At 32.9% G+C, this 27,386-nt stretch overlaps 2 protein-coding genes across 3 annotated transcripts; both read right to left on the reverse strand.

Annotated features, from left to right (window-relative positions):
* Positions 1-3,234, reverse strand: LOC120085215 (fatty-acid-binding protein 1). The gene is made up of 4 exons (XM_039041108.1): positions 2,773-3,234; positions 701-947; positions 507-598; positions 1-300 (listed from the first exon to the last, which is right to left on the reverse strand). The coding sequence occupies exons 1-4, from the start codon at positions 3,155-3,157 to the stop codon at positions 161-163; spliced, it is 864 nt and encodes a 287-aa protein (XP_038897036.1). The 5' UTR covers positions 3,158-3,234; the 3' UTR covers positions 1-160.
* A 3,347-nt stretch (positions 3,235-6,581) lies between these two features.
* Positions 6,582-12,403, reverse strand: LOC120085076 (N-terminal acetyltransferase B complex catalytic subunit NAA20). 2 transcript variants are annotated; one of them, XM_039040927.1, is made up of 6 exons: positions 12,221-12,403; positions 11,989-12,079; positions 11,431-11,563; positions 11,174-11,243; positions 7,013-7,073; positions 6,582-6,926 (listed from the first exon to the last, which is right to left on the reverse strand). In XM_039040927.1, the coding sequence occupies exons 1-6, from the start codon at positions 12,296-12,298 to the stop codon at positions 6,835-6,837; spliced, it is 525 nt and encodes a 174-aa protein (XP_038896855.1). In that variant the 5' UTR covers positions 12,299-12,403; the 3' UTR covers positions 6,582-6,834. The 2 variants fall into 2 exon arrangements, with proteins under 2 accessions (XP_038896855.1, XP_038896854.1); XM_039040926.1 differs by having other exon boundaries at positions 11,989-12,143; positions 12,221-12,363.
* Positions 12,404-27,386: the final 14,983 nt, after the last annotated feature.

The following is a 27,386-nucleotide window of genomic DNA, read 5'->3' on the forward strand; positions in this document are numbered from 1 at the left end:
TTGACCAGAAAAATCTAAATTCAACCGCTAAAAAAAAAGAAAAATCATTTTAAATATCAGCAATTTCAAAACAAAAAGGAAGCATCAACCTCTCCTCTTTTTTCCTCTCTCTTTTATTTTGCCCTAAAATTGCCTTTCTTTTGTTTTCCTTTTTCCCCTCTTACTTCTGAAGAATGGAAGTTAAAGCTTGTCTGATGTCTTCTTTGGCTTGTCTATCAAATGGATCTTCACCAATATAGAGATCTAAAATAGCTCTACACAGTAATTGACTCTGGATGCTTCCCACTTCCTTCCCATCAACTACAAAAGAGATTAAGAAAAAATGGTTACATTCCATATTCAGAAGATAAGTAAATGTTTGTCAGTAACATTTCAACAACAAAACTCAACCAAGCAAATGCATGAGTAAAATTCTTCATAGAATGCAATCCAAGATTTTCTTTTCTTTCTCCAAAAACAATGTATAAGATCATTCATAGCTGCACTAATAAGGACCAAAATCTCACTTATTGTACGGAGGACATGCCCTCGTTCTCTCGAGAGATCAATCACAGATCCTCGAGGTATTTTATACTCGTCTTTGAATTGGGAAGTGAATCTGCAAAGAAACAAGCTATAAGGACACAAAAGTAGGGTATAGAGTCGCATTTTGATGACATTCGTTTCTAAGACGATGACTTCAAGTCATAGAATGACTCACTTGTGAAGCAATTCTTTGTTGTCTGAACCCCCAAACTTCTGGAGTCGGTTTCCAACCGACTCTTCAAATGCACTTCGAACCGATCGGATGCTCAGTTTTCCATAGACTATTTGAAGTCTAACAGTCATGCATATATCACCTTCCATGACATCTTTGTCAAAGTCCTTTTCTTGTAGTTCAGATACAGTGAGTTTCCCATACTTCTCACTCAGTGATTCCTTTATGTCATCATTGTCAGCATAAACACCTACACGCAGTCACTCATTTGAATAACAGACAACTTAGGATGAAAAAATTTTCAATATCACAAAAACAGAAAAGCATATTGACAATGCCATAAAGGATTTCTAGATATCATACATATTGGTGGATCAGGAAAATTCCTCTCATAACAAATATTGTAACTCGTGAATCTTGCCGAATCTCGACCACTCACCTTTCCATCATCTTCTGCTCAATTGAAGTTCATTCCATTTTTTTTTTCCAAACGATTTAAAATGTGTGAAACTCCTACGGACACCATGGTAGATGACAGTTCAACAAAGAAACTTGATGCAGAGCTAGAAGTATAGAATGTTAAAGTGAAGGTGGGCACAGATTTGAAGTCTAAGCTTGGTTGATTTCTTTAGAATTCAAAGAGAGAGTTGTACGACCTAAAGATCATGTTCAAATAAGGTCGTAAATCAGTTCATTTCTGACTTCTATTGAAGCCGAAATGAATCCCACAGAGTTAGAAACAGTCAAGCCAAAGCTTATTATCTAAATCATCAAAAAGATTATCTGATTGAACCGGAAATACCCCATTACCGGTGAACCACTTTTGTAAAAGATAAATACTACAGTAGCTTCAGTTATCCCTTCAGTAAAGCCCAACACAGTAGTTTCCGTTTGATATGAGGGGGAAATAACTAAGCCTCCGTTTGATAAGTATATGGTTTTTGGTTTTTGAAAATTATACTTGTTTTCTTACTTCTTTACCATGGTTTTCATCTTTTCTAACTAAACACTTGAATTCAAATTTCAAAAACAACAATAAGTTTGGTAACCATTTGGTATTTTATTTTTAGTTTCGAAAATTAAACCTATAAACACCCCTTTCACCTCTAAATTTCTTGCTTTGTGATCTACTTTTTATCATTGTTTTCAAAAACCAACTCTAGTTTTGTAAATAAAAAAAGTAGTTTTAAGAACTTGCTTTTGTTTTTTGAATTCGGCTAAGAACTCAACTCTTTTACTAAAGAAAATTGTAACAAATTGTGAGAAATTGAGAGAAAATAGACTTAATTTACATAAACCAAAAACAAAAAACAAAATGGTTACCAAACGGGAGTTTTAGTTTTCAAAACTTAACTTGGTTTAATTTTTAAAACACTCTACAAAGTAGATAATAAAACTATGAAATCAATGGAAGTAGTCTTTATAACCTTAATTTTCAATAACCACAAACCCTAACCTAAATGGTTATCAAACGGTGCATAAAATATCTAATCTATTATCTAACAATGGTGAATCTCGTGGTTTTTTTAGTTCAATAATAATATACAAGACGAGAGATTCAAACCTTTGACCTTGGAAGTTGAGACGAATCTTGTGGTTTGCTTCAGAAATGGTTTTCAAAACAATCTTTCATTTTATCCAAAACAAAAAATCAGCGAAAGTATATTTGAGTCACTGTCCTGTACCAGTTATCTTCTTTTGCTTTCCTATCTTCTTTAAATGATTCTTTTTTGTTTTCTTTTGTTCTCTTCAGTTATCTGTTTTGAGAATTAACTGAAGATGTTACACTTACACACACCTTTCAAACTCAAATCATGATTTCAAGTGGAAAATAACACAAACAAAATATGTATGGGTCATCCAGTGCCACTATTAAAAACAGATTAGAGAAGGAAAAACTCTAAAAACAGTCACCAAAAGCCCTAGATGATTACGGATCAATGCTATTTTCGAAAGTAATAAAATCTTCTTAATCCTGTGAAAATGACAAATACCCATTTGCTCAATCAGCACAAATTCAACATTCAAAATTAAATTACAAAGCTCCTCAAAAGTAAAAAGGTGAGATAACATACCAAATGCATAAACATTGATGTTCTTCAGTCCCAAAATGGCTTTTCTCCGCAACCCAATTCCGAGAAGCTGCTGAGAATCTCCAATTACAGACGGAAACGAAAATCCAGTCTTCGAGTCAACAACTGAAGAGGCGGCCGAATTGTCCGCCAGAGATAGAGAAGCCCACAAGGGCGATGAATGATTTGAGAAGAGCGAATTCAATGCGCTTTCAAGAAATGGGCTGTGTGGGTTCGTCCAATTTTTAGTTGCAGCGATAAATCCGACTGCCACCGCAGCGCCGCCGGCTACAGCGGCGGCGGCGACGGCGTAGGAGGGGCGGAGAAAGCTATGGCGAGGGGGCTTTGGTGGCTGAGGAAACGAGAATGGGAAGCGGAGAGATACCATTTTTTTTTTTTTTGGCGGTTCGATTCGGAAAAGTGTCCTTTTTTTAGTTGAAAGAAAATTATAATAAAAAAATTCAGAAGGAACTAAAGCCGAGAAATATCCTAATACAACTCCCAAATATATTTGTACGAATGACACAAATTTAATTATACAGATATCAAATGATCTAAATTTTAAAAACAATAAAACTAATATTTTGCTTATGCTACAAACCACTTAATATCTCTCTTCAAACACAAGATGTCATTGTGCTCGTGACTACGAGTGTAATAAAGAACCAAAAAACTAAAAAATCAAACTAATCCAAATAGATCTAATGGTTTAGATTGGATTTTAAGCATAAAATTAGACATATTGATTTGTATTTAGATAAAACAAAAAAGTATTGGTTCATATCAATTTTTATGTGAAAAATCAATCAAAACTGAACCGAACTGATGGTATATATACTCTATTATTAGATATCTTTTAGTATTTTAATTATTATGATGTATATATATATATACTCTATTATTAGATATCTTTTAGTATTTTAATTATTATGATGTATATATATATATATATATTTGCAAAAATGCTATTTATTATGGCATTTGTATACTTTTTATTTTAAAAAATCAAGAAAAGAACAAAAATATCACATTTAACTCTATGCAAAAAAAAAAAAGAAAAAGAAATAGACTCAATTTTGGTTTAAAACTAGCAAAAATAACTAATTCAAAAAAAAAAATGGAAATAAAAATAAAAATTTGGAAGGAAAAAAAAAAGAAAGAAAATATCAAAATTGGAGAACCAAACTGATAGCAAACTGAACTAAATAAAAACCAATTCATTGATTTTGTTTTTTTGTTGGACATTGGTTTGGATCATTTATTTGTAAAAATATTGGTTTGGTTTGGTTCTTGTTTGGCCTGAAAACTAACAAAACCGAATTGGCTATCACCCTTACTCGTTGAAAGAAAGCTAGAAGCGAAGAGCACGAGCAAGAGACACAGAGAAACTAGGGAATAAGACCTAAGTGATATATGATGTAGCCAGGATGTTAGTATTTATTGTTTTCATAATTTAACACAACTGCAGTGTCAAAACTCATGGTACACATTCTTCTATTGAACATATGACATTTCATTTAATGAAAAATTATTTTATTTTTATTAAGTACGAAATCTTTTTAATACTACAATAGTATCTACTATTATCATTACTTTGACGCATATATATTCATTTATTATTCCTTTATTTGGTAGATTCCATATAATTCTTACAGTATGGAATATTTTTCACACTACTCTCGTTCGTAATTTGACATGTCATTAAATGATATATTAATTTATTTTGTAGACCATACCTTGAGCATTTGGTGCATCATAGAAGATTTGTAGTAAAACGAGGATAACTCAATTGACATATAATATATGTTAACGAACAAGAGGTCTGTGAATCTAATCCTTCATCTCAGAAAAAGATAAAAACAATAGTAGTATCGACCACTTAATGATGTGTCGAATTATAAATGGTAATAGTAATTACGTAAATTTTCAAATGATCCACGTGGTACACAGGGTGTTGAGTTCATATGGGCTTTTTATATTGGAGAAGATCAATGTCAATAGCCCAGGCCCAGATTTAACTAGCCTAACCCATTTTGGCATTAAGGAATTTTCACTAGAAAAGTGCTACTTCTTAAAAAGAAAAAAGAAATGTCTATTAAAGTTCATTATAATTTATGAACTTTGCATGTTTTCCTTCTAGTATAATAGACCTCGAGTATGAAGATTTGAACCTCGATATCAAAAGAAAATTTTCATGCAAATTACAAATTAGCCCTGCTTATTTTCATAATCGTATATCTAATATTCTTCTAAACTTTAAAAATATCAAGTAGGATTTTAATTTGATAAATTAGCATGTATTAATAGGATAATAACTAAAGTAACTTGTCATTCTAGTAAATATATAATTGTCTTCCTAAGTCAATTTGAGCATAACTCATATTTAAAGTATAAATTACCATCTCAAATATCGATAATTCAAGTTCCACCCACTATTATTATTTTTTTTCTTCTTTTAAAACATCTCCATAGTATTTATGTATTTATTAGAGAATAACTCGTGGTGAATTAAGTTAACTATCGTCCTTATTTTTCACTTGACTAACGTCGTTGTATTTGTTTTCTAGACTGTTTAATCTTGGCATTATCTATGATTCTTTGCGAATATTGATTTTTCCTTTTAATTATTTTGAAAATACTTTATCATCAAAATATGTGTAAGGGTTGTTTTAGACATTGAGATGAGATATAGTGTCGGATGTTCATATGTTTGTGGAGTTCATATATTAGTGTTTTAGGTGTTTATGGTGTTGAGTTGAGTTTAAAGGCCAAGGGTATCTAGTATAATTTTTTCAAATATAAATAAACTGTTTTTATGGTGATTATTTTTGTTTGAAAACTTTTTAACAATAATTTTACATATTTTTCTTAACAAACTATGGATTATATTTTGATTTATTGTTCTTTTTAAGGTACACGCTGGGAGTATAGGAAATAAAGTTTATGATTTACTTTGCATCATGCATTTTTTTTTAAAAAAAAATTTAAGTAATCATTTTATAAATTTGTGCATGTAGCATTTCTAGTTAAGTTGGATAAAATATATTCGATTCATGGAACATAACAAGTTTGGATTTATATTGTAAGTGAAATATCCTCAAAATGTAATTGTACTATAATGACCCTATTAATGTCATGTTACATCATTGGTAGAAAAAGAAAAATGTAACAAAAGTCACATTTTTCGGACTAGTTATATGATGTAAAAAAATATATGTGATATGTGCCAACAGATGACCAAGTTCACCTACACAAAAGAGTTACATAAACGTCTATCCAAATCTTCTATCTGAGATATATGAGATATATTCGACAACTTCCTTTTACCTCTCAAACTCCAGTTTATAATCTTTTTGCCATGATACACGTTTATGTTTGGACTAACTTGAAAAAAATATTTTTAAAAAGTTATTTTAACATAATGCCATTACATTGATGACAAAACAGAATTTGGTTGTTGTTTGTTTTTATAATTTTTGAAATTATTGTATAATTCATTTCTCCAATGAACAATATAGAAGATCTTTAATTTCATTCATGAATATTGGTTTTTTCCCCCCCTTTTTTGGGTGCGTATAGAAAACAATTCCATTGAAGGGAGAAAACTCATTCGAAGAAGGGGGGAAAACAAAAACCTCTCCAATTGAATATTTTGACTAAATGTAGCCCTTAATTGCAAAAAGGGAAAACCCTTCCAAAATAATTTAGGTAAATGCTTGGAAATCCTTGAGCACATTAAGATATACAAGGGCAGCAGCTTGTGAGGATATTGAGGTTCTTCACCTTAAAACAAAAAAGGTCCAGAAATAGAGTATTCCAAAAACATTAGTGACATTGAAAAAGAATTAGATGAAATAACAGTTTCAAGTTTAAGTACAGGCTATTACATAGTTGAAGTAAAATGTTTAGCTTGATTATTCATTAGGATAATACAAGTTAAATAAACATGTTTAGGATACACGTACAACACGTTTTCAAGATGACAATAGCTAACCTCGCTATCCTCAACTCATTGAGTACATGATGTTTCTTCTCCATCAATGATCAAACTCCATTTCTCTTACGTTAATCATATTCTAGTTCGTCGGGAGTCACTGGCCTTTTCAGGGGGATGACGGACTTCTTATCGACATCCCGGGATAATGCTTTCCTCATATCTGAACATAAACCATAATAAAGTAAATTAAGAGATTAACCTAAGAGAGGAGGGGAACTTTAGTTCTCTGGAGTAGGGTAGACTTACCTAATCCATCTTCCTCCCCGGAATAATAACGCAGCACACGCCGATAGATAACATAGCCAAGCTGGTTGAGGGAAAGAAAGAAACAACAAGAAAATGTCCAAGGTAAGTATCACTATCACCTTCCTCAATATGAGGATAGAAAAATCATTCCAACAAGGGAACTTATAAATACACAACTGAGCATTAAATTCAAAACAAAAGGTTCAGTAACGCAAGTAATATATACTTTTTTTTTTTCCCTATGTAACTTATAAGAAGAAATATGACCAATAACACATGTTCTAACTGGAACCTCTTCGAATTGTTCTTTGAGGTTGTTTGAGAATCCTAGTTAGAGAAACAGTAGGATTACTAATAAAATATTAGTATAGTTATTAGAAGAGGCATATTAGTAAATAGTTAGTAAGTTTGTTAGGAGATAGAGGAGAGGGGTTGAGAGGAAGGTGTGAAGAATTTTGTAGGATTTCTGTAAGACCCCTTGGTTAGGATTACCTGGGGATAATTAGTGAAATATTAGTATGGGTATTAGAAGGGGCAAATTAGTAAATAGTTAGTAAGTGGGTTAGGTATTTTTACTATAAATAGGAGAAGGGTTGGAGAAAGGCATGAAAAATTTTATGGGAATTTCCTTTGGAGAATTCCCCAAAAGAGAGAGTAGTCCTCTCGAAAGGTTATGGCATATTGTAATTTCATTATTGATATTGCAATATAAATCTATCTTTTACGGTTCTTATTTGTTTTTGTGTTCTTGAGAATTTCCTTGTTAGGTGGTATCCTAACAATTTTCTTTGAAGAATTTGGGGGAGAGCAGCCCTCCCGAAAGGCTATAGTATATCATAGTTTCTTCATTAATATAACAATATATATTTCTATCTTTTAGTATTCTTGTGTTCTTTGTTGCTCTTGAGTGTTTTTGTTAGGAGGAGGTAGCCTAACAGGTTGCCATAAATAATACTAAACCACTCGGGGACTTTTTTGCGTTTTTCTCTACTTTTCTATAGAATACTTCTCTCAAACTAGCATTTCCAGAGTTTTAATTTTAGATAGTAAATTTCCATTAGGCATATAATACAATATATATTTTTATTACAATTATAACATCATTTGGGGTGGGGGATTTAAACCCGTGCCTAAACTAGTTGAGCTACATTAAGGCTGGCTATTTGATTACAAATATATGAAACTAATGAAGAATTCTTGGGTGAAGATTCCAATAATTAAATGAACACCTATAATAACTACCAATCCTAAGACAATCCACAGTTACAGGTATATGATAATATTGGTAAAGACCATAACACTGCAACCTGTCCGGCAGACACGAGCATCATCTATAATTGCCTCCTAATCAATGAAGTATTATCGCAATTTTCAATATCTTTCCATCCATTCTCAACCATCTCCACAGAACAAATAACAACTAGGCGAGATAGTAATGAATTTCTAAGTAGAAAAGCTACTAAAGCAGGCATGACCATATAATCCATTTGCAGAAAAGCCAAAAACTTGGGCCGGGAGCAAGATCTCATAAAGGGCTGAGAAATCTTCACTTAATCCCAGGAGGGATTATAAAAGTCTTAAATTGAGCAGGAAAAATATATATATATTTTTAAATTACTTATTATACTATGAGAAATTAGGGCTTAGAAACTACATAACATTCAAAGAACTCCACAAAGAGGTCACCGTAAAACTGGAATAAACTTGATACCACTTGCAGAAAGTTGAAACGGAATAGCAATTTTAGCTTCGAATGAATACATACTAGAAGATAGAGCGAAGACAATTAAATGGTAAATATTACACTTTAAATTTACTAGTGCTGATTTTGACACTGAAAGCCCTTGCCAAACAACTTAAAAGCGTGCATTGAGCATAAGTCCAGTATTTCTAAGTTCTAACTTCCAATCAGCTATTATTGGTAGAAGCAAATCATATAATCCATCCTTGTGGCTTTCATTGTTGATGGTCATAAAAGAAGAAAAAGAAGGATGGGTCTTCAAGCTTGAGAAGAGGAGGGCTCATGATAAGGTCAACTGGAGCTTTTCGGTTGCTATCCTAAAAGTTAAGTTTTGGAAATAAATGGGAGAAAGGGTTTCACGGTTGTGTTTCAAGTACCAATTATGAGAGATCTAGAGGTTAAATTATTGCTTCAGGGGTTAGGCAAGAAAGGACCCACTTCTCCCCTTCTAATTTGTGTTTCAGCTAACTACCTCAACTGGTTAATCTCTAAAACAATGAATAGATTTGAAAGAGGGTATGGATGGCTTCCAACATTTTCCTGTGAAGTGAAATTAATGATCTCTCTTCTTACTACTAGATAATTTTCCCATCCTTACCCTCCTTTCATCCGTCTTACTGTTGTCGCTAACATTCTCCCCCTTTTGGCCATCAACAGAACAAAAATTATTCAATAAAATTGAGGATTTTGAACAAGTTTGTAAAAGTTTTTTCCCCCCCCCCCTCTTTTTGAAGAAATAAGCATATTTCATTCTCTCCATAATCAAATTTTATGTCTCAATATTCATCGATGTATGAAATGAAGGTTGTGGGTTAAGGTATATCTATCTGAATCTTCCATGTTGGGTAGGAACTGTTCTATGAAGAAGTTCTATTGGTGGCAGGTTTGTTTGGCTTAGTATTTAAGGTTGGCCGCTACTTTGTCTAAGGCTTCCCCATCATAGTAACTAAGACTCTAAGGGGGCGTTTGGCCCCCCAAGTTGGGTTGGGTTGGGTGGGTAAAAAAACCCACCCACCGTTTGGTTCACCAATTATTAAAGAGGTTTATTACCTTGTTATTCGCGTTAACTCACATTTCTCACCTCGTTGATCGCATTAGCTCTCCCAATTACTCTCCTACAATAAACAACTCAACTCAATTCAACTATGCGCGTCAAACGCCCCCTAAAAGTTTATGGAATTCATCGTCAGATATACTCCTTTGTTTTGATGCGATAGGCTAACATAGTCTTCTACAAGCTTTTCTTCTGGTCTCCTTATTTATTATATTTTTGATGTTGCAACCATTATAATGTAGATCTTGTAAAACGTTTATGAATCTTTTTAAGTACATACCAAACTTGGGTACAAATTCTCACTTGGACAGGTGGAATATTTTGCTATTTTGCCCAAAGAATATCGTCCCCTTATCTTTCTAATGTCAAATGTCACTTTGGTATCCTAATTTTGGAAAAATGTTTACAAATTTTTTAAGGTCCTAACTTGAATAGAGATTCTCACTTGGTTAGGTGGAATGTTGCTACCTTACCAAGAAAAATATGGAGCTAGGCATTGGAAATTGAAGAAAAAAATGTGAACCTCCTTATTAGATGGCTGCAGGGGTTCCCATTGGAAAGGGAGATAAAAGTTGGAAAATTGTTGAATTACTTACCAGCAAGGCATCAAAGTTTGGAACTTGGAAGTGATTCCTCGGCCTTACTTTCACCTATCAAGCTCTTTGACTCTATTCAGTGAAATCCAAGGCTGGTATTCCTTCAGAATTATGTCAGATTATATCATAAGGAAGCATAATCACCTAAAGAAGGCCAAGGTCTAGACATGGAGTATTTTGTTAGCACTAACAGCCATCAGTTCTTAGAACAAAGTTCAAACAAAAAAAATTAACTTCCTTCTTCCGAAATTGGTGTAGCCTGCATATAAAGGCAGATGAGACTATTAATCCTTTAATCTTTTGGAGCCCAATCAAACTTTTAACAATCTTCAGCCTAAATATGGTAACTCCTAGGTTGCTTCACGACTTTAGTTCTTTGATGCTTTGTGTTTGTCTCCTAAGTCCTGGAAAGGAAGGCTAAAACCATTTGGGTGAACAATAGTAGAGTGATTGGACATGACATTTGGGTCCAGGGGGAGGAAAGAGATATTATTTGGAAGCTTACTGCCTTCCTCTTCTTTTTTTCTAACTACGTTCTCTTTTTCACTTATGCCACCTGGAGGCTTTGTATCCCTGAATATTTCATTACTTTGAATCTTCGACGCTATACAACTTTGATAGAACTGAAGTATTAATAAGGACTTAAGAAACTAAACTATCATAATATGAGTAGCATGCAGCACTGGCACATTTCTTAAAAAATGAAGCATCAAAGATAGAACTACACTAATTAAAAATTTAGAGGACTTGATGGTTTGCAGGAAATCTACCTTTTCATACATCTTGATTGCAGGGGTGTTTGATGCCCTCACAAAGAGATCAACAAAATAAGCTTTATCACTGCCAGAAAGGGAAAAAAGCCTCTCATTAAATACAAGGCTCAAGGCGAAGAGAAAAGCTAAATTAAACATTAAACCTTAAACCAGAAATAATCTTTTTTCAAGGTCTTATTATATTACCATCTTACATCTTGTTGTGCATACAATAATGTTTCTCAGACATATAACCATAATCACATTGATCTTACACTTTATCGCTAATATCCTCAAGCAAGTTCATAAGCTTCTTAGCTAATTGTTGCCTGCGATATTCTGGAGCAACAGTTACAGCAGTTACATGACCGTGCCATGACTCGCCTTGCCCCTCAACTTTTCCCATGACTGCAATTGCAAATCAGACAAAAACCAAATAATTAGAAACATCATGAAATAAAGGTCAACAATATTCTGAACGAACTCACTTCAGTTTTCTAATAATTTGGTTCCTATTCAGATTGGCAGCTCAGTGATGAGAATGAACATGAAAACTTAACTAAAATTAACCGGCTTTCTGAAATTCAAATAGTTTAATAATTCTTTAGCTCTAAAGTTCAACAGAATTGACAATCCCATACAAATTAGAAGTAGCTGTGTAAATGCGTGTCTCTAACCATTCAATTCATAAATTACACACCCACAGCTCAAAATTAAAGTTCCAGGCAACGAAATTAATCCAAGCAAGAAGAAAGAGAAACACAAAACATTCAGCCAATCCAAAAGACAATACGAGAAAAGAATTAGCAAAACAAACTAATAGCGAGACTCACTGTAGCCCATTATGTGGTTCCCAGGGGCCTCCGCGACATGGAAGTAATCAGGCCATCTGGCTAAGTAGGTCATATAGAAAGACATGTTGAACTGCAAAAAAAAAAAAAAAAAAAAAAAAGCCCGAAGGAGATTGTCATCACAACCGAATCGACACCTACAAAATTCAGAGCGCATTTAAAAACCGGAAAACCAATTTGAAATCAGAACTAGAGTTGAAACAGATAAATTTACGGTTTCCGTGAGGTGATCGAGATTGACGGAAGTGAAACGAAGCAGATCATTGCAGCAAAATCTGCGCAACGTCGTCATAGCTTTTTCTCTTGCTCTTGTGTGTTGTATGCTCTGTCTTGGCTTGCCTTCTTCTTTACAAGTGAAGAGAGGGTTTTTTTTTTTTTTTTTTTTTTTAATTTTTTTTTTTTTTGCAGTGTACTTTGTTTAAAATAGGAGGGTCCAATTTTGGACGTGAAATTCCCTTTTGGTCCCTCAAAGGTTAAAAAAAACATTTTGCTCCATTACTTTTTAAAAACAACAATTTAGTTTATGAAATTTATAGTTTCTAATATTTTATTTATTTATTTTTGATAATTTAAACTGATAACTATTTCAATTTTTGTTTTTTATTTTTGAAAATTAAGTTTCTTTCCTCCATATTTCTAATAATGATTTGCATATTTCTTAAGTACAATGAATTTTTGGCCAAATTATAAAAACAAAAATAAATTTTTAAAAGCTATTTTTTTTTTAGTTTTCAAAATTTAGCTTGGTTTTTAAACATTAGTAAAAAGTAGATAACAAATGAAGAAATTTGGAGAAATTTAGAGGTGAAAGTAGTGTTTATAGGCTTAATTTTCAAAAACAAATAACCAATAACCAAAAGGTTACCAAACAGGACTTTAGTTAACAATATAATCTCTATATTTTTTTAATTAAAAATATTAGTCTTTATTCATAACATATTAGGATAGTAAAAGAAGAGATCGAGAGTGGAAGAGAAAATCCTATATTTCATTATATGAATGGGAAGAACAACCATTATATAAGAAAAAACTAGGAAAGAAAAACTCTTGCAAAAGTTAAACGCACTCATACTTAATCGATACCCTAATAACAACTTATAATTGTTTCTAGAAGGGAATCACACAGCGAAATAACAATGATCAAAGAAGAGCCCTTAAACAATAGACTTTGGGCCTGCTCAATACAGATCAAAATAAAAAAACATTTGGGCTGCCTTTACATAATAATTAATGGGTTGTCTTAACACCCCTTACAAACCGATGGCGGTAGCTGCAACCACATTAAACTTGTTCTTAAGTTCCATAAAGGTAGATGTTGACATAGGTTTGGTAAGAACATTGACGATATGCTCTAAAGCTAAAAGATGTTGCACGCTAACTTGTTTCTTAAACACAAGATCTCGAACATAATAAATATCAAATTCAGTATGTTTAGTTTTAGAATGTAAAATCGGATTCACACTGAAATGAGCAGCACTCAAATTGTCACACTAGATAATAAGAATGAAAGATGAAACTCAAGAACAAGCTTATATCAAGGCAACCCCTTAGTCATTATGTCAAGGCGGCCCAAATGTTTTTTTATTTTGATATGTATTAAGCAGACCCAAGCTCATTGTTTAAGGGCTCTTCGTGATTCCCTTGTAGAAACAATTCTAAGTTGTTATTAGGGTATTGATTCAATGTCGATGTGTTTTGTTCTTACAAGAGTTTTTCTTCCCATTTTTTTCTTATATAATCGTTGTCCTTCTTCCCATTCATACAATGAGAAAATAAAGAGTTTTCTCTTGCACTATTGATCTCTTCATTTATTCTTCTTCTATCTTATGGTGATATCAGAGCCAATAACATAGCGGGAGAATAAAAGAAGAGATCAAGAGTGCGAGAGAAAACCTTATATTTTTCATTATATGAATTAATGCCTCGATAATAACTCATAATTGTTTATAGAATGGAATCACACAACAAAATAACAATGATAAGAGAAAAGCCCTTAAACAATGGGCTTTGGGCTTGCTCAATACAGATCAAAACAAAAAACACTTAGGCCACCTTAACATAATGACTAATGGGCTGCTTTAACATTTATCGTGATAAATTTCATCAGAATGAACTATCAATTTTAATCATGTAATGACTCGGTCTTGCTAGTTTATAAACAAATTTGATAGGTAATTAAGTTATCATTGTATGTGTCTAAGAAATTTTATTCAATCTTAATAATATTTTTTTTTTTACAAATAGAGACTAAATCATGATTGAAGGAATCAAATCCCACAATGGAAACTCGTAAACACATGTGTTTTCAATTAATGTTTCGAATTTACATGAAATTACAGAGGACACGAACACATTCTAATCAAACATGCTTTAAACAGTAAATTAATTCAAGGAAAAGAGGTTACCTTTAAAGACTACTTCCTCAATTTTCTCCAAATCCTCGTTGTGAACATGATTTCAATAATTCTTCGTCGATTACGAACAAGGGAAGAAATCCACAGAGAAACTTATAACTGAATCTCATTCATATGATTTAATATTTGCATTTTATTCGAATATATTTTCTCTCATATTATATAGCTTAATTGTAACGCCCCAAGCCTAGGATTTGGAATTCGAATTTGATACCTTATTTGCTCCGACATTTTCCTGCATCCTCTACAATCTGACACGTTGTCCTCTTATGCTTCCAAGACTAAAGACCATCCCCATAAACTTAAAGGAAATCTAAATAGACATCCTATAAGTGGAAGTTGATCGTTCCAAATCCCATTGAGAAAGAACACAAAACAATTACAGTCTAAACGGAACCGATTATGCATAATCAGAAATTACAACATGCTACTTTAAAGGAATAAATAGGGATAGAGTATGCAAACCAACTCTTCTTCAAGTATCCCTTGATCGTTCAGCAACTGGTTAAACAACACGAACTCAAATGCAACGATCGGAACTCGATCTCAACGAACGTCTGAATGAACCTTGATCCTAATTAAGTCCAACTCGATTCTCAAATGGAACTAGAACACCACCACAATGGTTACCTTGGTATTCTTGGTGTGAGAATCCAAGAGTTGTGGACTTTGTATGATTTTGGATTGAGGAAAGTAGGAGGTAGACGATCGAGTAAGTGGGAGATGAATGTTGTCAATCGTATAGACAAAATACTCGATCGTTTAGAAAGATAAAGCCTATCGTATAGACTTTGCTACTCGATTGTGTAGCAACGAGTAAGCGAGTAACTATCATATAGTAAACTCGTAACTCGATCATGTATGCTCTCTATGCTATCGTTTAATAAAACTCTTTTGTGAGACTATTCCGAATGAATCATCAATTTTTTTATTTGGAAAACAAATTTTCTTTTATCTCATAATTACAATAAAACTTCCAATAACCTCCCACTCAATTCAGTTATTAGAGAAAAAGAATAATTAATTATCATATAATTAATATGCTATAAATAAATATAATAACCAACTTATCATATTATATTTATAACCTATAGTTTTAAAATTTCATCATATGAAACATATAAACTATAGTTCTTTTTATATTTTATGGTATTTAATATAAATCATATTTATATTAATTCCTCCAATGATATTGTGTCAAATACATTGAATCAATTATATCACATATAATTGAATTTCTTCTTGTTAATTTGAACACTTCAAATTACCCAAAATCTGATTCTCAACTTGAACCCATTAAGCTACCAAGGGGACCTCATGGACCTGTAGCTTGAAGCTCCAACAGTACGTGAATAACTAATTAAACTCTTTAATCACGAGATCCACCATCTGTTAATTGTTGGTCACTCCACTAAAGACCTACAGTTGCATTCTTTACACTACATATATATTTTTGTGTCCATATGACCAATCAACGGTGCGATGACCCTTCACAAATCGCTCGTAAGTACAACTGGGTCAATTCAACTTTTTGCCCCGTGTAGTTACATCTAACTCCTTAAGTACCACTGATTCCTCTAATGAATAATAAGTCATAGTCCTACTATGACTAAGTTCTCTTGGGCTAGGAGAGGGTGTGGCCACTATGTTCAAGACTCAGAATCAGCTCTTAAGGGAGCAATTTATCTACTTATTCTTAATACGGGGAATGAGTGAATTATGTCTTATGTAACTAAGTTGCCAGCTCCCCAATCAGAGGAATCCCCAAAATGGTAGGCTTGTTGAGTTGGCAATCAAATCAAAGAACAGCCCTTGTGAGCAGAAGTTCCCAACTCACTCAGGATTAAGGTCAGTCACCTATGGTCATTTTGTCTCAATTATTAACAGCGTTATATAAAGAGACTAATCATTTCGTAGTCCGGTCTTATACAAACTCTTTGTATAGGATACCCCCGCTCACATGTCTCCACATAAATGGTCAGGATCAGACCATTTGTAGCACTTTACAACACTTGTAACATCTACAAAGCGGGTCGTATTCCGCTCGCATGTCTCCACATAAATGGTCAGGATCAGACCATTTGTAGCACTTTACAACACTTATGACATCTACAAAATGGGTCGTATTCGTAGTGTCATCAGGATAAGGTATCCCTCCTTATCCATCTACAACAGACCATTTAGGTTATTACTTGAGGCATGATCCACTTGTATGTCTCCACATACATGCTTAAGTTACATGAAATAACCATGAATCTTAGTTTATTGGATTTGAGTAAATGCTTATAAAATAACATTTATTTTATTAATAACAATATGTGTACAAAATGTTTATAAACTACGAGACCACCGAGAGAATTAAGACACCAATCCCAACAATTGTCCTTTCAGCATGCTTTGTCCTTACTCACATGCATCTTAGGAAATTTCTAAAAGGTCACCCCATATAGGATTACTCCAAGCTAACCACGCTTAACTTTAGAGTTCCTATGATTGAGCCACCGAAAAGGAAGGTGCACCTTGTTAATATAGGTAGTAACTTTCAATCCTTTTAAGCTTTTTCAACCCTACTTTCAGGTCCTTAGGATCCTTCTCATTCAGATGTAATCTCGGTTCATTCATGTACCCCTCATAAACTCGGGTCGTTACATTAATTTTGAATCTCATTCATAATTAAATTTATAATATAATGTATGTATATACATTATATTAATTGTATCATATACAATATATTAATTGTATCATGTACGATTAATTTAAATTCCCTTATAATTTAAACAATTCAAAGTCTTCCAAAACTAAATATTCCCTGTTTTTTCCTTAGTGAGCTAGTAGGGGGACCTAATGGACATACATATTAAAGGCTCCATTGATTCGAGATTAATTAATTAAACTCTTTAGTTAAATTAATCAATATTCATTAGTTGTGGGTAACTCCACCAAAGACTAACAACTGCTCTCTTCGCACTGTAAAATATTTTTTTGTGTCCATGGATTTAATCAACAGTACATCAATCCTTCTGAATTGCTCGTAACTATAGTTTGGTCAAATTACTATTTACCCTTATACTTACCTCATACTCCTTAAGTACCACTGATCTTTCTAATGAACAATCAGTTTATAGTCTAACTATAAATAAAATTTCTCTCAAGCCAGTAAAAGGTGAGACCTCATTGTTCAAGACCTAGAATAGGCTCTTAAGGGAGCAATTCATCTACTTACCCTAAAGATGAGAATGAGTGAATTCCATCTTTTCCTATCTTTTGTAACTATGTTCCCAGCTCTCTATTTGAAACAATCCCCAAAATGGTAGACTTGTTGAGATGGCAAATCAAGTCACTTTTGAAGATTTGTGAAAATCGTTCAGAAGCGAGATTGAATCCAATTTTATTTTTTCACATAAACATAAAATTATAGAGATGAAAAATGTTATGCATTCAACAAAAAACTTATGCTTAAAGAAAAGATAATAGAGAGAAAATTAGTATTTTTAAAGAAAACTTACCCTTGAAGTCACAAAGTTCTTCATAATTCGCCTCCTTCGAATTGCACCAAAAACAACGACCACCCAGAAACGGACAACACCAATCGGAAACTTCTGTATTCTCCTTTAGGGTGAGAATCCACAAGAGTTCATGGGCTCTGTGATTAATTTTTAGGAGATGGATAGAGAGTTTTTTTAGAGGAAGCTTTTGCTCAGAGATTGATTTTGGAAGTCGTAGGAGAAAATCACAGACCTTTTTTGTTTTAGGGAAGAAGACCACTAATTGAAAAACCACCCTACTCCCACGATTTAATTGAGATAATTCAGGGGGAATTTTTTTCATAATTCCCCTTTTTAAATTAATTCAAAAATAAAATTTAAGCAACAACTTTTTTAAATTAATTTAATATAATATAATTATATGATAACTAACTTATTATATAGTATATATTATACTATATGTTACATCTAATATAACATATCCTATAGTTTATATTATATCAAATATAATATACTCTATAGTTTGAAATTTTCTCAATAAACATATAGTTATTTAATATAAATCAAATTCATATTAAATTTAACTTATAGTTTTTATATGAATCAAATTCATTTAATTAATATTAGAATCACATTCAAATATTTATTTCCTCTCAAATTAAATTTATATTATAATGTATCAAATACATTGTATTAATTATAGCATATATAGTTAATTCCCTCAATTAATTTAAACAATTCAAATTAACCCAAAATTAATTTGATTCTCAATAATCCCCAATTGAGCTACCGAAGGGAGCTTATGGACCTATAGATTGAGGCTCCCAATGGTACTTGGATAATTAATTAAACTCTTTAATTAAATTACCCAACTTCCATTAACTGCCGGTCACTCTACTAAAGATCGAGAGTTGCACTCTTCGCAATATAAATATATTTTTGTGTCCGTTGGTTATAACCAATCAATGGTACGTTGTTGCTCATAAGTTATAAGTATAACTGGACAAAAATTACCGTTTTGTCCCTTAGTTACATCAACTCCTTAAGTACCACTAATCCCTCTAATGAACAATAAGTCATGGTTTAACTATGACCAAACCCCTTTCGGACCAAGAGAGGGTGTGGCGCTACATTGTTTAAGCCTTGGAATCAGCCCTTAAGGGAGCAATTTCTTTACTTTCTCTAATTATAAAGAATGAGTGAATTCCTTCTTGTGTAGTTGCATTCCCAACTCCCTAATCAGACGAATCCCCAAAATGGTAGGCATATTAAGTTGGCGACACTGACCTCGCCCATGCAAATAAAAGGACAGTCTTCATAGGTAGAAGTTCACAACTCACTCATGTTCAGGTCATGTCACCTATGGTCATCCTGGTAAAATGCAAGTCTCTTCTATCAATAGTGTTATATAGTGAGACTAGTCATTTCGTGGTTCGGTCTTATACAAACTCTTTGTGATAGAATATTCCCGCTCATGTTTCTCCATATGAATGATTAGGATCAGTCATTTATAGCATTTTACAACAATTGTAACATCTATAAAGCGGGTCACATTCGTAGTGTCACTGGGATAAGGTACTCAATCTTATACATCTACTATAAACCATTTAAGTTGTCTCTTAAACATGATCCATCTATATGTCTTCACGTACATGTTTAAGTTACAGAAGACAATGTTGGATCTTAGTTTATTGGTTTTGTGGGTTAATTCTACTAAATGTCAAATAAAATACTACTTATTTTATTAAATAAATAAATTGTTTGTACATTACAATTACAAACTACAGGATCCACGAGATTTAGGACATCAACCCCAACAATCTATCACTTGTCCTAAAGCTAGTAGGGTGTACATCATAAAAGTCAAACTATTACAAAAGTACACATAAAACAAGAAATTAGGGCATACAGTATATGCCAAGTACAAAATCTCCCACTTTCCCTAGACAAAATGTGTCATATCCCGTAGACCCATATTCTGCAGGTGACCCTCAAACACCTTAGCCGTGAGGGCCTTTGTAAACGAATCAACGTCGTTGTGCACTGAAGCTATCTACGTGACGATCACATCCCCTCGATGCACAATATCTCGTATTAAGTGATACTTTTGCTCTATGTGCTTCTGACGGTATGCATAAGTGCATGCAATCAAAGTAATAAATCCCAAATAGGGTATCGTCTTCAGGGACCAGCATGAGAAAAATTTTTCTAACTTAGTTATCACAATTCTTCGTCAATTTTATCCAGGCAACCAAAAGATGATTTTTATCTATAACTACGGATAACAAAAATTTAGTCACACAAGAACAATTGAGAGCAAAACAATTCCAAGATGTTGTTTCATTTAGGGAATACAATGAATATGACATGCAGTTGATTGAAATTGATAGATTGAGGCTAGAAGTTCTAAAATCAGGAAATCCTCTCTCGAGCTCAAACCATCCTAATAACTACCCATCGACCTGAATCTCTTCTATTGCTTGAATAGTTAAAGCATTAGGACCCTTCAATTGCACACCTTATTATTCTAAATTCACTCTCATGTAATTTCGAATAACAATCTAAATTATTGGGTCCAGCAAATTAAATTTTCTCTCGAGACATCTAATTAACTTAGGTTCATTCAATTAATGGCTAATTAAACAAAAGCATTAAACACAAATAATTTAGACATCCATGAAAAATTAATCAATTGTAAATTCAATATTCAAAGTTACATCCCTAAAATCCACAAACATCCTAGAAACAGAGTTTAACCACACGTGATTCTGATAACAATTCAATAAACAAACAATCATTATGGTAGAAAATAAATTAACAAAGAAGAACGATCTTCCCTCAATAGGTTCGAATCCCAATCACGATCTTCTTGACTCTCGCCATAAATACCAGACTATTCTTCAACAAAACTGCACGATCACGATCAATCTTCCCATCAAGATCAATCCAAAAATTCTCTCAGATCAACTCTCAATCAAAATCTCGAGTCTTCAACCAAAAATTATCAGAATTGCTCTGTTTTGGCTCTTGTACGGACTATAATTTAGGTAAAATCTATCAAAGTTGGCGCTCTCTCTTCCTCCTCAGACCTAGCGGCGCAACACTATTATTTATAATATGCTCGTAGAGTTTAAATGATGCCGTCATGCCAGTCGCGTGTAGAAGTCGTAGCGTTGCAACACTACTCTGTTCCAAATTGCTCTCGGGTCTGCAGCATCAGGGAGTAGCATTACAACGCTCTTCCAATGCTGGCTCCCCCAAATTGCCTTCCAAATTTTCCTCTTTTCTTGATCTTGTGTCCTTGGTTTCTTCCTAATTCCATGGCCAACGCGTAATTGCTCAAAATTGGAGTTTTGCCCTGGTTTTTTTTTTTTTTTTTTTTTATCATTTTTGTATAAATTGCTCATGATGCTTAGTTTCTTGAAATTGCTCGATAAACCACATCAAACTAAACAAAACTAGCAATATTAGTTCTAAATTTGAAGGTAATAAAAGCACTTTTTAGATGGTTTTCACCACCCTAAACTTAAAACTTTACTAGTTCCAAGCAAAGAAAAGAAAGAAACACAAATTAGGAGAAATAATGAATACTGAAATGAAAAGGTTCAAGGCATACATTCTCTTATTTTGGTTTCATCAGCTTCTCAACATATACAACACTCATCCATAGAAAAATTCAGACACATCCTAATCGTTGAGAGTTTCTAAAGCCAAAAATTTTTATCCTCTGTATGTGTGTGACTCCTCCTTTAATTCAAAACTAAAAAACTGACTTAAGATTTAATTAAGCTTTATCAGTTTTCCCTCTAATCTAGCTCAAGCACCAATCATCAAGCATCACCACACTCAAGAAAGTAATATGTCCACTAAGGTGCCTGCACTACGTATTTTAATTGGATCCCAACTTGCATCATTTTACCTAGGGGCACTAGCTTCCACACATCCATTGTAGGGAACCATACCTAGTTAATTCTTAGGTGTCCTAACTGATCATAGCAAAGGTAACTCTTTTTACCCCATCCATGCATACACATTACAAGTTTACAATAAGAAAAAGATATTTCTTTTAAGCGCATGAGTATACTTTTCTCTTTATTTATTTATTTTTTCTTTAAGGTAAAAACAATATTATTTTCTTTCCTCTTTGTCTAACATTACCAACCATCATGCAAGACACTCTCTAACCAGTGGGGCCATTCGAGGTAACAACTAAATTGACTTAAATTAATCAGTTAGAGGTTTTAAATTAAAATGGTTCATGCTCAAGACAACAAAGGATACAAAGAGGGATTCAGAACAAAGAACACTCAAGACATGACTATGTTATCCAATTTCTACTTCAAAGCATGACATACATTACGAGTGACTCATCAACCACCATAGTAAAAGAAAGCGACCAAAGAACACAATTCAATCAGTCTCGACATTCTTCGTAACCAAAATCAACTCTTTTTCAAAATTTTCAAAAATTTTCAATTTTTCCTCTAAATCAACAATAACATGCATAAAACAATCAACTCAAAATAGTATGCATAAAAGCATAAGATTCAAGCACAAAGTATGCCCCCCACTCTAAACTTAAAAAGATGCATTGTCCCCATGCATAACATCTAAAACATTCACACAACAGATGAGTGATACAAGGCTAGGTAACGAGTAGGGATTCACGAATCTGGATGGCGAATTGGTGCTTGAAAACACTTGAGGATCATCTCCAACCTGAGGATCAAAACAAAATAATCATGAAGTGGCTTTCTATCCTAAAAAAAAAGTCAAATAACAAATAAAATCAAAACTGGATTAAAACTAAAACACTTGAGTTGCATCTTAAAAAGCGCTTAGTTTAACGTCTTTAGCTAGACCATGTCTCTAGTTCAGATGACTTTTAAGGTGGCTTCATCATTCCATGCATAGGAACACCTGAAATATATAATTTTTTCTCGCACTGACCTTCACATAAAAAATTAGTCGAAGAATAGTTATTAGAAAAAGCATAATTTTCTCTCCCTTCGTCCACCAGTTCAATATCTCCCTTACGAATATAATCGAGAAAATTTATGTACCTTCCTTTGGAGATTGTTTAAAACAACTTGCCTTTTCCTTTCCCATTCCTTTACCAAGAGATTGTTTAGAATGTTTACCATCTACTTTGTTGATCTCTTGGTACAAATTTACAGGCTCATTAGGTTTGGAAGAATGAAAGATGTTGAATTTTACCTTTTCATCGTTCACCCGAAGTATAAGCTTGCCATCATGAACATCAATCAAAGCTCTGCCTGTTGCTAGGAATGGCTGTCCAAGGATGATGAAAATTTTAGCATCTTCTTCCATGTTTAGGACCAAAAAATCTGCCGGAAAGATGAAATCGCCGACTTTAACCAAAACATCCTCTACTACACCACGAGGGTAAGTGAGGGAACGATCTGCCAACTGCAATGAGATCGTTGTCGATTGTATCTCTCCTATGTCCAGTTTCCTGTACAAAGAAAAAGGCATCAGATTAATTGAAGCTCCTAAATCACATAAGGCCTTATTTACCATCAGATTTCCTATAGTGTAGGGGATCATAAAACTCCTAAGATCCTTCAATTTTTGCGGTAGCTTCTTTTGCAATATAACACTGCATTCCTCATTTAAGCTAACTGTCTCACATTTTTCGAATTTTTTCTTTGAAGACAACACTTTTCGAATTAGAGTCATATAATTAAATTTTAATAAAATTTGATCTAGATTAAATATCTTAGAATAATGAGAGAATTTCAAACTATGAGTTATATTATATTTGATATAATATAAACTAGGTTATATATATATATATATTATATTAGATAAAATATATAGTATAATACATATTATCTGATAAGTTGGTTATCATATAAATGTATTATATTAATTTTTTTTTAGAAAATAATTAATTAAGGGAGGACTCCCTCCACTTAAATCTTTCTTAATAGATACGTGGGAGATAGGGGAGGTTATGGATGATTTATCATCTTCCCTAAAAGTTTGCAGAGACTAGATTTGATAGGGGCAGAGAATACCATTCTCTCAATAACAAGAAGAAAGTCACAATTCCGTTTACAATGGTTTGAGCTTGGACGCAACCTATTATCTATCAATAGGCGAGAACATACAACTATTTATTGGCAGCTTTGCCTTGCAACCTCTGTACAGCTCAATGTGCGTCTGCCCCATTCGCCTAGTTAGATGAAAGGAAGTGTAGTAGCATAGCGATGAAGGAGAACATAGTTAAGGTCTATAATCTCAGGCACTTCCAAGAACGATTTGTAAGAAAAATTTCCTCATCACTTAGAAAACTCTCCATTTCCCAAAATCATTACAGAGCCCAGAATTCCTGTGGATTCTTAATGTTATTTAGATTATTTCAATAAAATTGTTATTGATATTGTAAATTGCATTGATAGTTAATTAAATCCAATAAACTAATGAACTCATGGCTATAAAATGAATACTCAAGCTTTATGTAGAGACATAAAAGAGGATCAAGTTTGAGTATATAGCCAAAACCATGTATAAGTATATGGATAGGGTTTGATACCTTATTCTGGAGATACTATTGGATGCTGCCCACTTTGTATATTGATACAAATGATGTGATCCCAAAATCGTTCATGTGGAAACAAGCGAGTGGAGGCATTCTATGCAAAATATGTTTGCATAAGACAGGATCATGAAATAATCACTTTTTCTTTATAACGTCATTTACTGTTAAAAACTGATTTTTTCTAACTAAATGACCTAAGGTAACTCGATCTCAATCCTGTGCTAACTATGAACTCTTGTTTATTTGGGATTATCCTTAGATTTGCATGGGTGAGGGTTAGCTTAACAGCGTCAGCTCAATAAGCGCTTCATTTCAGAGATAATACAGGGTAGATAGCTAGAGATATAGTCCTGTAAGATGGAATTCAAACCTACCCACTTTAGGGATAGTTGATAGGTTGTTCCCTTAAGTACTGACTCCTAGCCTTGAACAAATGGGCCCCACCCTCTCCATGGCTGAGAGGGACTCGGTTTATTGGTAGGACCATAAACCAATTGTTCATTAGTGGATCAGTGGAGACTTAAGGAGAAAGATGCATTACAGGGTAAAATGGTAACTTTGACCTAGCTGTAAATATGAACGACTTGTGAAAGTGTGACTTACTGATTATGGTTAAATCAAGTGGACATAAATATATCTTTAGTGAGGAGAGTGTAACTACTGAGCTTTAGTGGAGTGTCTCGGTAGTTAAGGAATATCAATTAATTTTGCTAAAGAAGTTTGACCAATTAATCTTAAATTGTTGGAGCTCATGATCTATAGGTTCATTAGGTCCCTCTTCTAGCTCATAAAAGGATTAAAGTTAAATTAGAACATTGAGTAAATTTGAAATGTTCAAATTCAAATTAGGGTTTGGATAATTATATTCGATATAATTACGTTTAAATTTATTGAAATTAAACATATTTGGAGAGTTCAATATGTTTAAATATTGATTACATGAATAGGGATTCATGTTTGAATTAGGTGTTTTATTAATTTAATTATTATTATTTGATTAATTATTTAATAAATTAATAAATCAATTTTAAATTTCTTAAAATTAAATTTTAGAAATTGAATTTAGTTTATATTTAATTTGATTTTAATTGAAAATTAAATAAAATAAAATTGAAATTGAAATTGAAAATTGTTTTTTAATCCATAATGGATTTTTCCCAATTTGAATACCTAATCCACTAAATTAGTGATATTTGAAGTGTCAAATTGTCAATTAATCTTTTTGCATGTTTAATATGATTGAATACTTCATAATTCATTTGAATTAGGGCATGCAAAAATTGAAATTAAAAAGAAAAAGAACTCTGCTAAAGGAAAGATTGTTTTCTCTCTAATTCAATCCCAAATTCACCTTCAATTTGAAGTTCCACCACTCAATCTAAGGCCTGAGATTAGTAGAAAGATACTTGTGGAAGTCTACTACAAAAAGTTGAAGGTCAATTTCGTGGAGATTGCAAGAAACAATTAGAAATCATCAAAGGTATTCAACATGAAATCTTATTGTTGGAAACCATGAATATGCATGCATGTTACTTAAATAAATGGAATTAGAGTGCTTAATGATTTTGTTTGCTTCCGTGTTATGCATGCTAACTCTATCATTTGATATTAAAGCATGATTTAAACACCCAATTTACGTTAATTTGAGTATGGTGGGTGAATTTCTTAAGATACATGAGATGGTTGTTGAAATGGATATTTAATGGTTTTGGCATCAAATTTTTTGTTCAATTTGCAATTAATTGTTGTAATCGACTATTTGTTTATGGGCCTTAATGTGTGATTAAGAGTCTATAAATTTATTAGAGTCAATAAAGTTGCAATTAAGTTGTAATTGAAAGAAATTTGAACAAGCTCAATAATAGATGTTCAAAATTGAAGCCTCTGTGAGACAGCATTGCAACGCTCCCCTCACAGCGTCGCAACGTTGTTCTTCAACCAACCCAGAATGAAGAAAAAATCTTGAGGCATTGTAACACTGGGATGAAGCATTGCGATGCTATTCATCACAGCCCAGTTCGCGCGTGCACCAAATGTCCAACGATTCAACTGAATCGATTTGACCGATTCAGGTCTTGGAGGTCGGTTCAGTTTGATTTTGACCGGTTCAACCCTTTTTGAAGCCATGGAAGTCCAGTTTAGGCAGTTAGAGTCTGGTTCGGTTCAGTTGTAGTAGTCCAAAGGCTTTAGGTAGTTGTTTTTTTATTTATTAATGTACTAATTAGTTTGTTTGCTTGTTTAGGATGCCAAAACCAGTCCATTCTAGTGTGTGTTTAATTATTTATGCATTATGAATGTATGTTTAATTAAATTAAATCATGTATGTACATATTGTATGCCATGTAAATTTAAACCCACCATAAGAAAGCATGTATCATGCATTGAGAGTATGATATAAATAGTTATAACGTATAATATGCATGTTTTGGGTTTCATAAGTTTAATATAATTGTTATATTAAAGTATGGAATGCTTGATGTATGTTATAACATGTCTACAGTTTTATAAAAAGTTATAAAATGGATTAGACATTTAAATTCTATAACAAAGATAAGATGCATGCTCACCTAGGGTTAATAAATAACAACTTGTTTTAATAGTTGAAATAGGTCGTTATCTTGTAAAACTGAGGTTACAAACTCAACAAATTTTATAATCCTGTATAAGGATAGAGGTACTTAAGTTGATGGTTTACGGACCACCTACTACCTAGGGATTATAGCCAAAGATTTGAACATTGTTAACCCAGTTTTATGAGCATGTGTGAGCGATGTGAGGTAATAAAACGATTTTATCACTTAGACAACATAGATTAAAATCCAAATATAAATGTTATACTAGGGTAATCCACATAGACTTAGGATATTTTTAGCTAGGATATACCTAAGTAAAAGCATATACCCAAACAATCAGAAC

The sequence above is a fragment of the Benincasa hispida genome, chromosome 9 (genome assembly GCF_009727055.1).
Source record: "Benincasa hispida cultivar B227 chromosome 9, ASM972705v1, whole genome shotgun sequence".
In the NCBI taxonomy this organism is placed as follows: domain Eukaryota; kingdom Viridiplantae; phylum Streptophyta; class Magnoliopsida; order Cucurbitales; family Cucurbitaceae; genus Benincasa; species Benincasa hispida.

Excerpts from the sequence above, each read along its gene's own strand:
- LOC120085215 (XM_039041108.1), bottom strand. The coding sequence starts at position 3,157 with ATGGTATCTCTCCGCTTCCCATTCTCGTTTCCTCAGCCACCAAAGCCC. Across the intron at positions 948-2,772 it reads CATCAATGTTTATGCATTTG|GTGTTTATGCTGACAATGAT; the intron begins GTATGTTATCTC and ends GACTGCGTGTAG. Across the intron at positions 301-506 it reads GCATGTCCTCCGTACAATAA|TTGATGGGAAGGAAGTGGGA; the intron begins GTGAGATTTTGG and ends TCTCTTTTGTAG.
- LOC120085076 (XM_039040926.1), bottom strand. The coding sequence starts at position 12,270 with ATGATCTGCTTCGTTTCACTTCCGTCAATCTCGATCACCTCACGGAAA. Across the intron at positions 12,144-12,220 it reads TCGATCACCTCACGGAAACC|GTGTCGATTCGGTTGTGATG; the intron begins GTAAATTTATCT and ends TGAATTTTGTAG. Across the intron at positions 7,074-11,173 it reads CAATCAAGATGTATGAAAAG|CTTGGCTATGTTATCTATCG; the intron begins GTAGATTTCCTG and ends TCCCTCAACCAG.